Source organism: Lissotriton vulgaris, chromosome 1_1 (assembly GCF_964263255.1).
Source record: "Lissotriton vulgaris chromosome 1_1, aLisVul1.2, whole genome shotgun sequence".
Taxonomy (NCBI): domain Eukaryota; kingdom Metazoa; phylum Chordata; class Amphibia; order Caudata; family Salamandridae; genus Lissotriton; species Lissotriton vulgaris.
This window is the reverse complement of record NC_141685.1, coordinates 447,034,642-447,047,381: the sequence shown is the minus strand read 5'-3', so window position 1 is coordinate 447,047,381 and position 12,740 is coordinate 447,034,642. Positions and strand designations below refer to the sequence as shown.

General features: G+C 45.2%; 1 protein-coding gene across 11 annotated transcripts in view; it reads left to right on the top strand.

The window, feature by feature from the left end:
* Nucleotides 1-12,740, top strand: part of DOCK7 (dedicator of cytokinesis 7) — an 864,306-nt gene that overhangs the window by 589,831 nt on the left and 261,735 nt on the right. For all 11 annotated transcript variants that reach the window (XM_086953476.1, XM_086953469.1, XM_086953439.1 and 8 more), the window contains one exon: nt 5,681-5,850. In XM_086953476.1, the coding sequence (XP_086809602.1) occupies nt 5,681-5,850 (170 nt within the window). The remainder of the gene's footprint in view (nt 1-5,680; nt 5,851-12,740) is intronic.

Here is a 12,740-nt window from a genome sequence, read left to right as displayed (position 1 = left end):
TAACTCTTTGATATGGTCCGATATTGCCACTGATGAGTACTGGTGAAATCATAACCCACCCACAAGGAAAAATACACAGTGGTTTGTAAATTTCACCAGAACCCCAAAATGGCAATGTTACACATGGTGGCAGTTATGCATTTTTTATATTACATCTTTGTTTTGGGGTTGTTTACTTCTTCAAAGTGCAGCTAGCAATACGCATCAATTGTGTTTAAAATAATCGGATTGTATTACCTATCTTCAAAAAATTGTTGTAAAACAATGGCCAGTGATGAGGGCCAGAACATTTAGGACATTTTGTGGCAGCAATGTTTCCTGCATGATTATGGGTTTACCATATTTGTCTCTTGGGTTGCAAATTTCAACAAAAAATACTTCTAGCTTATATTGGTGAAACTAATGCTGTCAGAGAATGTGCCACATAATTTGATTTTTTTTCTCCTATGTTAGATAACCTTGCTGAATAATTTGGTCCTCCATGCCACATTATACAAGTAGATTTGCAAATATCAAGGACCCCCTGTAATTAGATACATTTCCTGGGACAGGGTAAAACATGCAATGGAAAACAACAATCCCAGGCAATATATAGCAAATGCAGTGTGAAAAGAGTTTAAAAAATCATACATTTTAATTATCTCAACAAGATGATGTTTGTACTTAAAAACAACAGTCAATGACTTTCATTATCACATATAAAATTCTTTACAAAAATCAACAATTTAATATAGATAACGATGGTTTCTTCTACGCGCGTTTCGACACTGACGTTGTCTTCGTCAGGAAATTACCATCGAACAAAACAATTTAAGAAATCCAAGAAAGTAGGACAGAATCCCTTTGTTGAGGTTATTTTCGTTAAAACATGATGACTGTAGTGCAGAGTTGTTTCGTGGAGTGAAGTGCTTCGATATTATTGTCGGTTATTAAAAGAATCAAATGTTATGTAAAAAGAACTTTTGCGTTAAGTTTCAAAATGAGCAAGTGATACATGTTCATTAATCATTAGTGTAATGATTTTATTTTAAATGTATCTTCGGGCACTCACAAATCGTGTGATAAAAATGTAGCTATGTTGTAACAGCCTCTTCTACAACGTGTTTCTGTTGCCCTAGCTGACCTTTAATTGTATTAGGTGAAAGTTGATCGTATGGTCACCTCTCTAGGGGAGGCCAAAGCTCCTTGCCATTCAACATCTTCAAAGTCCCCCAGGTCCTGGGTCCACTGTGCACGCAGGCTCACCATGGCGGCAGGCACATTGTGAATTCATTTGGGCCTGCTCTGCCAGAAAGTCCTTTGGAGGAATACACCTTAGATGGTGAACATGTCTGCAAAATAATCGGGGGTGCTGGTAGTGATGGCTTTCTAAATGATGCAGCTAGTTTTTAAGATGATTAAGGTTTGCAAAGGAAGCCATTGCAAAGCTATAAGGATGAGAGTGAAATGGTCCTATTTCTTCAGCTCTACCATGCCACAGTAGTTCTGGAGAGCAAGCACTGGAAAAAGCTTAATCTTGCCATAGACAAATGACTTTTACGTCCAGTTATTATTTTTTATCTGGCGATCATCATACACAGAAGTATTGTCAAACCAGACCTAAAAGAGCAGAGCTTCACAACACACACAGAGCGTTAGTATTTGTGAGAAGCCGGCAAGGGGTCAATGCATATTAATCACTCGCTTAGTTTGACCCTGGACGGTGTGAGTGAGGCTTCAGCAAAAAGAATGCTTACTGTTCATATGTTTTTCTGGTCTTTATATAAATGCGGATACTGCAACTGCAGTTATTATTACTGTTGACTTCTAGTTCTCTACGGTCTTCAGAAACAGTTTGCGTTTTGGATGATAGCAAAGACATCCTAGTGATGTGTGCATTTTATAATGGAAGGATGTTCTGTCCATGTTTTTCTCTTTGACTTTTCGAGTTACTAGATTGATTCCACCTTATACCTCATGCCTTCCACCACCCTATACTTCCTGTCTCTTTTTCTCAATCTTTCTTAACCTCTTTTGTTCGTTTGTTGCTGTTTCACTGTCATTTTTAGGTCTCGCACCTGCGAACACATCGCAAAGCGATCGTCGCTGCGAGGCCTATTGTGATCAGTTCTGCTTACAAGGAGCCAAGGGAGACAAGAGATGGGCACGCACGGAAACGGATCAGGTCGCGCACGCGTTTTTCATCTCCTGTCTCCCTTGGCTCCTTCTAAGCAGACACACACGCACGCACGCACACACACATAGATGACCCCCCCCACCGCCGCGCACACACACACAACACACACACACCAAAACACACATACATAGATAAGCCACCGCGCGCGCGCACACACACACATACTCTCCCCCTCCACTCCCCCCTCACTCACCGGGCTCTTTTCGCATGACCCTCTCCCTCCGCAGCGGCTCACTCTCGGCGGCAGCAGGCTCCAATTCAGAGTCGGAGCTCGGCGTGTCTTCTCTGCGATCCACAGCTTGCGTCGGGACAGCCGATGTGCACACTAATGGCGACGGCGTCTCGTGCACTCCCACCGCGGTTTCGGTTTCGCGCCCGGTGATCCTCAGCTTAGCTTCCTTGTTTGCTTTGGCGTCAGCTGCAGACTGGATCTGAATATATTTATGAGTCGAGCTAGCACATTGCACATTCTTGTAAATATTTGTTGCATACAGTCCTTAGGCGTATACTGTAGAAAACTCTTCCCTGCCAACCTATGCAATTATTGGGGGCGTGCAAAAGCACTGCTTTTGGGTACTATGTGAACTGACTTGAAGCGCCTGATAAAATACCGTCTTTTTTGTTTACTTCAAATATGAAGTACTTCGCAGCATTCTTCCGTTACTGAGTCAAATGCTGGTAATATAAAAGGGTCCCTCTTGCATTTATTTGAGGTTGCCTGAGGAGAGGACAGAACCTGCCCCGCGCGGGGCCTGTGGTTTTTTCGGCCGCGAGGACACACTGAAAGAACTCGTCCGCCTCTGAAAGGGCACGCGCCCGCCGTTCCAGGTGAGCTCGCAAGCGCTCGCAGATGACCCTCGGCAACAGAGCGTCCTTGGCAAGCAGCCACTCGGCAGTCCAGTCTCCCGTCCCGCATTCCTGCTGCCAGCCACCATCCAGGGCAGAAGAGAGCCTCCGGCCTCTATTCCACCCCCCACTGCCTCTCGCTGCCCAGCATCCCAGGTCACGGCTATGATGAGCAGACGAGGGCAGCGTAACAGCGGCCTGTTTCAGTCCCAGGCTGTCCTGGGCAGTCTTCCCCTGATGAGATAGAGAGATCGCTACGAGGACATTCCTAGACACACATAGTACCTTCTCGCAGCTTCATTTCATGCAATATCAATATACACTAATCGCAGAGGCACTCTCCTTTACAAGTTCTAGCTTAATAATTAAGGCGCGAGAGGTAATCGAAGCAGCTGGGCAAACTGAATATGTAGAAAAGCAACATTCTCCCCCCTCCTGCCCCCCAGGGTTCCGTATGGTTGCAGTATCCGCATTTATATAAAGACCAGAAAAACATATGAACAGTAAGCATTCTTTTTGCTGAAGCCTCACTCACACCGTCCAGGGTCAAACTAAGCGAGTGATTAATATGCATTGACCCCTTGCCGGCTTCTCACAAATACTAACGCTCTGTGTGTGTTGTGAAGCTCTGCTCTTAGGTCTGGTTTGACAATACTTCTGTGTATGATGATCGCCAGATAAAAAAGCTTTGAGAGTCAGTACAGAAAGAGGGTCAGCTTATGTGCAAGGTGCAATGCTCAGGCTCAGGAGTACTAGAAACACATTTGATAAAGGCAATGTGCCAAATTGGTTCACTGATGTTGTAACCAAGGGTCAGGATTTCGTTTACCCCTCTGATAAACCCTCATTTAATCTAGACACGGGACTTTAAGACAATATTAGTTTGTTTGAACTAAAACCTTGGACTTCGTATGAAATTTCAAAGCATATTATTCAATACAGCACTGGCAAACACAAATTTAAAAATGTTTTGGTCGAAGATCCTTGTCTTAAGAGTTGTAAACATCTTCTATTTATGAGAGTTTTTGGTCATTCCTTAAATATCACTTAGTATTCCCCACCTATTGAGCGTAGATATTGTATTTCTCCACCACCACATCACTCAGGGACACCACCACATCACTCAGGGACACCGCCACATCACTCAGGGGCACCGCCACATCACTCAGGGGCACCGCCACATCACTCAGGGGCACCGCCACATCACTCAGGGGCACCGCCACATCACTCAGGGGCACCGCCACATCACTCAGGGGCACTGCCACATCACTCAGGGGCACTGCCACATCACTCAGGGGCACTGCCACATCACTCAGGGGCACCGCCACATCACTCAGGGGCACCGCCACATCACTCAGGGGCACCGCCACATCACTCAGGGGCAACGTCACATCACTCTGGGGGCACCACCACATCACTCTGGGGACACCACCACATCACTCTGGGGGCACCACCACATCACTCTGGGGGCACCACCACATCACTCAGGAACACCACCACATCATACTGGGGACACCGCCAGATCACTCGGGGACACCACCACATCACTCAGGGTCACCACCACATCACTCGGGGTAACCACCACATCACTCGGGGTAACCACCACATCACTCGGGGTAACCACCACATCACTCAGGGGCACCACTCGTCACTCGGGGACACCACCACATCACTCGGGGGCACCACTCGGGGACACCACCACATCACTCGAGACACCACCACATCACTCGGAGACACGACCCACTTCACCCTTCCACCGACTCAATTACAATAACTTTTATTTAAGAATTAACTATTAAAAAATGAAAAGCCATTGTTATTTGTAATATCAATACATCCAAGTCACGTAAATACAACTCATATTGCATTACAAATGCTATAGGTGTCACATTTGCAAAAGTTATAACTATTGGCATTGTCATACACAATGCTACTAACTCAAACTTTAATGCTGCGAGTCCTATTGCATTGTAAATACTTGTTCTTTCTCTATCTTGCTGTCGGTTACGATTTGATGGTGAAAACAAATCTTGGTCCCCAAAACGATTGCCGGTGCTCTTCTCTTTTTGTGTGTGTTTGCGAGAGAGAGAGAGACAAACTATACATCGAGGCCTGAAAGTCTCAAATAATCCATTTAGAAATGGTTGTAACACAAATCACTTTCATTTTAGCCAAGCTTTTTTCAAACAGATCTATAATTCATGTGTTCGGCGAACAGATAGACAAACTTGGTTTAATTAGGTAATTTACTCGTTATTTAACCAATCGCACAGGCACAGGCTTTTTTAGTCATGAATCTAGTTGTGCTTTTCCACAAAATGCTTTCTTTTTGAGAAATCGAAATATTGAAATTGTGTGATGTAGACAAATGGTTATGGAACTAAAACTGTGCTTCGCTGGGAAAAATTAAAAGATTGTATTGTTACTTCATGTTATTTGACAGCTTTTCTTCATTCTTTCCAGTGTGAAAACGCTACTACTGAACAAATGCAGAGGATAAAATAAAAAAGTTTCTTTTTGCCTAATGTTGAGAAATATTTCACGTTTTTTTTTTGTTTGAAAAACTTGGACCCAAAGCAGTTACCTTTTCCTGCTCACTTAGACAGCATTGTTTACTTTCCTACTGATAACTAATCCGTGACTCAACTTTGTTCGCAGTTTGTTTGGATTGCATAAGAAGGTCATCAACATGGTACACAACCTGCTGTCCAGCCATGACTCGGATCCCAGGTACTCTGACCCGGAGGTCAAGGCCCGCGTGGCCTTGCTGTACCTTCCCCTGATTGGCATTGTCATGGAGACGTTTCCCCAGCTCTACGATTTCACAGGTATTTTATTCCCCTTAATGTTCACTGACATAAACTGATTTTCACATTCAAGTCATGTTACAAAGAGATTAAACAAGATGAGAAACCTGCATTATCATCCCTGCAGGGGGTCTATGTATGTTTATCAGGGGTTTGTGCCTGACTGTCTCACTAACGCTGCTGAAATTCATTGAGGGCCGTAATTTCTCTAGTTTTGACCCTCAGTCCAGGTAAAGCATTACTAAACGCGACTGCAACGCGTTCTCCGCATTGACTATACCGCAGATTCACATGTAACCTGTTGGAGAAAAACATATTTCATTGGCCTTATATGTTAAATAATTGTGCACGTTTACATTTCTGACCAGTTTTGAGCTCAAGCTGTCCATATTAGTACGTTTTAGTACACGAGCTGTTTTTATATGTGAAAATTGCTACATTCTCAAACTATTGTGGTGCACAGCCGACTCCTTTCGGTTGATCAGAGTTTATTTGTTGGTGATTCTGTCACGCGTGGATGTTTCAAGTGGTCTAATTTGGGCATAGTACGACCATTTATCAGTGAAAAAAATGTATATTGTTGCAGGATCAGACCATCGAAGCAGCTGATCATCCCTCTGCACCAGTATCATCGACAGAAGCAGTTGCCTCCTATTCAGCTTTATCTCCACAGTGCAAATATCAGTGTAGGCCGCCTTCCTGTCTGTGACCTGGCTGTGCTTTATGCACTCGCCTCCTCTGCCTACTAGTCACCAGCCATGCTTCAGCTTCGTCCAGCACCCTAGTGGCAAACTATTATACTGTTCTAATGGCGTTGTCTTGCCACCAAATGACATCACACACGCTCCTGGCTCAATATATTCTCCCACAATTCGCTAGGCTTCAGACTGTCCTGCATGTTTCACATGCAGTAATCTTAAGTATCTATTGCTAGGAGCCCAGGTTACAGCCTAGCGTCATTGCCTGGACATTCATTGCTTCCCAGAATCCTGCCTCACCAGTTAATGGCAGCATAGATCCGCCAGGCTTCAGTGTCATTCACAAGAACAGGTCAGGTGGCCGAGGTGCTAGCTTGATATTCTGCCACATTTATCAGTCACTTGCTCTGCTCTCTCTCTGAATGATCAGTACTCTCTTTCCAGGTCCTTTCCTTTGCATTTGCTAATCATTCAGAGCTAACTGACTCCGTACCTAGCATCAGTAGGGCTATTGCACATGTAGCAGCTCACCTTCTAATCTCCTACTTAAACACCATATTTCAGGCATTTTTAGCATTTGGGTTGCCTGGGTCACCCTATCCAACTGTAACATGTTCACGCTCAGTGTGGAAGCTTTGGTGGTAACACAGTGTTTCTGTGGTTGCACTCGTACAGCAGACCACAGACTTTACTTGCTGCACATCCACAGCGTACCTTTTGTTTGCTGATAACATTACCATCTTTCCTTTTCAAGTCATTATGATATCCATGTATCAATTTAGCCGCATAGATCCCCATGCTTACTCACTCTCAGCAACAGTTTGATTTATTGAGAAGGCATGAAACAAAGTCTCCACCCACACCATGCATTTTTTCCTGTCTGTCTTAAGGCTCCCTTGTCATTTGTAAACCTAGCCTACCATCTGCCATTACACTTCCCAGTCCATTCCAGCCATTCTGAGAATATTTGTAAGCACTTTCAGTCCCCACTCTGGTAACAAATTGCCAGCTACACTTCTCCAACCCAATCTCAGGATCTAAATCACAAAACCCTTGCCCCCAGATGAAGTCCTGGAACACGCTGTGATAAATGTGTGACAACTCTGCTACACACACAGAACCATATATTATACTACGGAATGTCTCTCACCCGTGAAGTTGGCAACAAGGGATAAAGCACCTGCATTTGATGTTGCACATGCATGTGTTCCTTAGTTTTTCAGTGGCAAGTTGATTTTTGACATACTGCCTGAACTTTGGAATATACATTGGTGGCCTCACACCTATGTGGACTTCACCTGTATCAGACAGAGGAAGGATTGGACTAGGGAAAGAACACCAGATTCATATTCTTCTAGAGAGAGGTTGTAGGATTGAACAGAAGCCCGCTGTTGTGTTTGAAGAGAAGGCAGTAGACTGCCAATGTGTCTACAGAACCCGTCCAGAATCACTAGCAAGAACTGGAGTGTTCTCCAATGTGCTTGGTTTGGTGACTACCTACCTCCTTGTGTAAGGAGCCCATGCTAACACGGGTATCCTATCCATCTCGACCAAGATGAATTATGAAGCTGTGAAAGAGACTTCATTGGCCCCTTTCACATCCTCCTTAAAAGAAGACACTCTTTGGGCCATCACACCTTTTCAGGCCCAAGACTATTGAAGGAAGAAATCAAAAAGCGTTCGGGCCAAAGCACAATATTTCTTCCAGCTTTCCAGAAGCCCTGCTTTTTTCCTGTGCCTAAAAAGCACAGAAAGGCCACACTGTGCTCTCCTGACTGAAAGTGCCCCGAGTACTTTAATCATTAAAGCTTTAATTACATTCTCTGATGGATCCTTCTTCCTGAACATTTATCACCTTTTGAATAACCCAGTCACCAGCCTTGATCCAGAAACTTCTGGTATACTTCTATGGCACCGGTAGGGGACGCAAGTGGAGTCACTGTGACATCAATTATTAAACACACACTGAGGGTAGAGATTATATCAATCCGCACCCGACAATGTAATATCTGATTGATCAGTGACAGTGCATAGAACGAAGGAGCACCTCTCTCTATATTCCTTAATAAGGCACTAAATCCTATATAAACATCAAAGCAATTGGTTCAGCACTCAACAATGTACAATCAAAAAGAGTTCACAGTAGTAAGCACATAAAAACATTCCCGGATTCCAAATATTTTCTCTTTGTTCCAATTCATTCTTTATTCAATGTTCATTAAATTCAAAGGACCATAGCCAACGCATTTCGTCTTGGAAAGAGACTTCTTCAGGGCTCAAGAATCACAGTATGTTTTCACAGGTGATAATCATTTCATCAGTCCAATTTTCAAAAGAGGAATCTCATATAATATTTGTTTCCATAGTTACGGCTTGGTGGCCGGCGAAGTGAACGTCCATCTGTTTCATTCCTCTTTTGAATGTTGTCACCGTGACATCACGTGATCCTTGTAGCGCCCACCCTTGCCCCCTGGTGTTGTTTGTTCTATGTCTTTTGAAGCAGGACCAGAGCTTCTTTCTTCCACTCTGAGGCAAGGAACTTTATGGTCTCCAAAGCTTTTTTGGTGCAGTCCTAGAGACATGCCCTCAACAAAGAAGACGGGCTTCAAACTATGCCTTAGATGTGATGGGCATGATGACTGACTGTGGTGCCCGTGGTCCAAGGCACAACTTGTTACCGCCTGAGCTCCGCTTCCAAATCAATCCTTTCGCCTTTAAGGAGCTAAAGGGAAAGCTGTCAATGACTTATGCAAAGGGAGGAACGTAGAGGATGTTGAAGATCCAGGTCAAGTTTTAGAACTAGGGCTAGGCCCAGATCCTGATCTCGCTCTACCCGGTCCTTATAGTCCTCGCAGGAAAAGAACAGACGCCCTGAGATGAAAAAGAGACATTCCTCTTCTCTCAGAAGGTCAAAGTCCAAGGGTAAGTCTTTACTTCATGTTCCAACACTACTTCCATACTGTTCGTTGCCAGAGTTAATGGCATTGATTTCTAGGATGGCATTGACACCTCCTGCATCAGCACCAGCACCGATACCGTCTCCCCAACTCAGATGATGCTGCTGTACCCTACACGCAATGCTGGACATGGTACGGAAAGTGGCAGTCCCTTATGTTTTTCCTGTCTACCCCCCCCCCCCCACCCTCTCCCATGGCACTCTTTGGCACACCTCTCGGTGTCCTCCACCCACTTCAGGGCCTAATTTTTCTCTGGCACCATACAGGTTCTTCATAACGCAGTCTTGCTTTAATTCTATACCTAGACACTTGATGGGCTTGCCACCTCTGTCATCACTTCTGACATCGATCATGGCTCCGTTAGAACCTCCAAATCTTCCATCACCTACTCAGGAAGCACATTGGACACCTGTCAAAAAGGTTAAGTCCATGTCAAGAAGCGCCCAAGGTACTATTAGGACAAAATCCACTCTCTTCTTGGCTCCGACACCGGCCAATAATCCCCAGGCAGCCTAGGGGACATTGAAGACACTGAGCCCCTGTCTTCCTCTGAAGTATCAGATCTTTTGGCCTGTCAGAATACCGGTGGCCTGAATAAAAGTCACCAGACATTGACATTGGTCCACCCCTGGTCCAGGACCTGCAGAAATGGCGCCCTTCTGTGCCGTACTTAAGGAGGTGGCTGAAGTGCTTGAGCTCCCTCTCCCTTCACTGGAATACAGGCATAACATTTTGGCTGATGTGCTGTAGTTGGCTTCCTCTACTGTGGAACCCATCATCCCCCTTAAAGAGACGCTTGTGGAAGCAATCAAAGAATAACGGCCAAATCCGCAACTGACTGTTAACCAAACCATTGCATGCTGCAACCGGCCAGCCCCAACCCAGCCTTCTTGTCCCTCAACCCTTCTCCAGAAAACATAGTGATGCAGGCATCCTCTATACCAAAGCTGAATAAAGAAGCCTTTCCTACCCAACCTCCAGAAAGGGAGTTGGAAAAAGCTAGAGGGAGTGGGAAAGAAAACATTGTTTGCAGGCAGCCTATTGTGGCACTACTCCCAGGCCCTGTGGATATTCCAGCTTTGATGGTATTAAGCTTACCTGAGCATCTCAAGGGCCACTTTGTGGAGGTGGTCCTGGATGAGCGAGATGCTTATAGTTTGCTTATAATTAGAAATGGCCTGGATAAAGCACACTGCATCAATAAGGCTAAGAGTTCTTCTGTGGCGTTAAGGTGACATGCCTGGCTGCGATTAATAGTGTTCCCGGCAGATGCTCAAAACACATTATGCCCTTTGATGGTGAATGCCTCTCTGGTCAAAAAGCAGTGAAGCAGTTCAAGGAGATAAGAGCCACTGTGAAATCATTGGGACTGTAGTAATCAACAAAAGACTGTTCTTCCTTGCCCAAGCCATTCAGTGTGGTGTTTCCCTTTCAGGTAATGCCAGTCAGTCCACCCTGACTGGCCAGCAACAGCAAAACCCTCTAGTTCGGTCTTCCTCCTCCTCCTCATCCTTCCCCACACTACCAGGGGAAGGAGCACTTTATGCCGATGGGGGACCAGTATTTTCTTTTCTAACTGCCTGGAAGGCCATACCCCAGAGCAATCGGTCAGCAGATTGTGTAAAAGAGATATACCATACAGTTCCAGCAGCATCCTCCCCATATTCCTCTTCAGCATTCCCTTCCATCCAAGGGCCATCCCTGGATCCTGCATCAAGAGGTATGAGTCCTGGGAGTAGTGCAGTGATGCGATAGGTGCCAGAGCAGTAATTTGGACAGGAGTACTGTTCTTGGTACTTCCTGATTCCCAAGAAGTGTGGCAGATTTCAGCTGATCATAAATCTCAGGCTCCTGCACAAGGAAAAGTTCAAGCTGCTGTCTCTGTTTTAGGTCCTTTTTTGCTCTGAATGCAGAAGACTGGATGGTGTTAGTCAATTGTGCTTTCATACGCCGAACTTGTGAGCACACAGAAGATAGCTGCGGTTTGTGGTGGGTTCACTCACTACCAATTTGCAATTCTTAAATTGTAGGAACTTCTGAACCATTGGCCTTCACCAAGGTGATGCTTTGGTTGCCGCCCATCTGAGGAGGTAAGGGATTGCAGTATTCCTGTACCTGGACAACTAACTGTCCAGGTACAGCTAGTAAGCCGAATATGGAGGTTTTCCATCTGCAGGCGGCAGCATCTTTGCTCTTCAACTTGGGGTTCTCAAGCAGTGTACTCAAAACTTATCTAGACCCCAACCCGCATTTCCTGTTTATAGGGACTGTACTGGATGCCACCTTTCCCTAGGCCTTTCTTCCTCCACAGAAGTTTCAGGACTTTTGGGAAATTATTCCCATGTTTCGAGAGGGAGCCCAGATTCCAGTCCTGACAGCTCTACACCTGCTCAGTCTGTTGGCCACTCGCATCTTTCAGATCACAAATGCCTGCTGGCACATGAGAAGTCCTCCAGTGCTGCCTCCTCAGGCAGTGAATCCAACTTCAGGGAGATTTGACTGTCTTTGTTATGATCTCAAAGGACACTGCAGGGGACTAAACCTGGTGGCGAATTGAGGAGAATATGTCTCCAGGGGCGTACTTTTGTCCCCTGTTATTAGTGACCACGATGGTGAATGACGTGCACCTTAGAGCGGGGTGCACATCTCTGGAAACTTTAGATTATAGACCTTTGGGTACCAGAAGTGCAGAAACTGCATATTAATCTTCTGGAACTCAGGGCAATCTGCCTGACACTCAAGGCCTTTCTCCTGTCACTTCACAATCAATCAATCCAGATCTTGACATACAGTATGACTGCAATGTGGTACGTCAGAGGTGTGGGATCTCACCTTCTCTGTCAAAAAGCACTGAGGCTCCGGACTAGACTGCGCCTACGAGGGCTGTGGCTTGTAGCCACCTATTTGATGAGTTTACTCAGCGTCAGAGGTAACTGCCTCAGTCGGCATTGTTTTGCTAGCCACAAGCCGTATGGCTCTATAGGATACTCACTTTTGTCCATGTAATCAATGTGCAGATTTAGACCATGAAAATGTTGGTCTATTTCTGGATGGTATGCTTTATTCCATCACCAAATTTATAGTGGTAGTCACTAATTATGCCAAAGAATCCAAAACCTGCCTCAATGACTGAGTGAGGTACTGAGCCTTGATCATAACATAGGGGTGCTGGGGTGAGTGCTAATGTAGAGCTTTGTCATTGAAAGGCATTTTGATCACTGTGGATCCATGGAGAGTCTCTGTTATTGCAAATGTT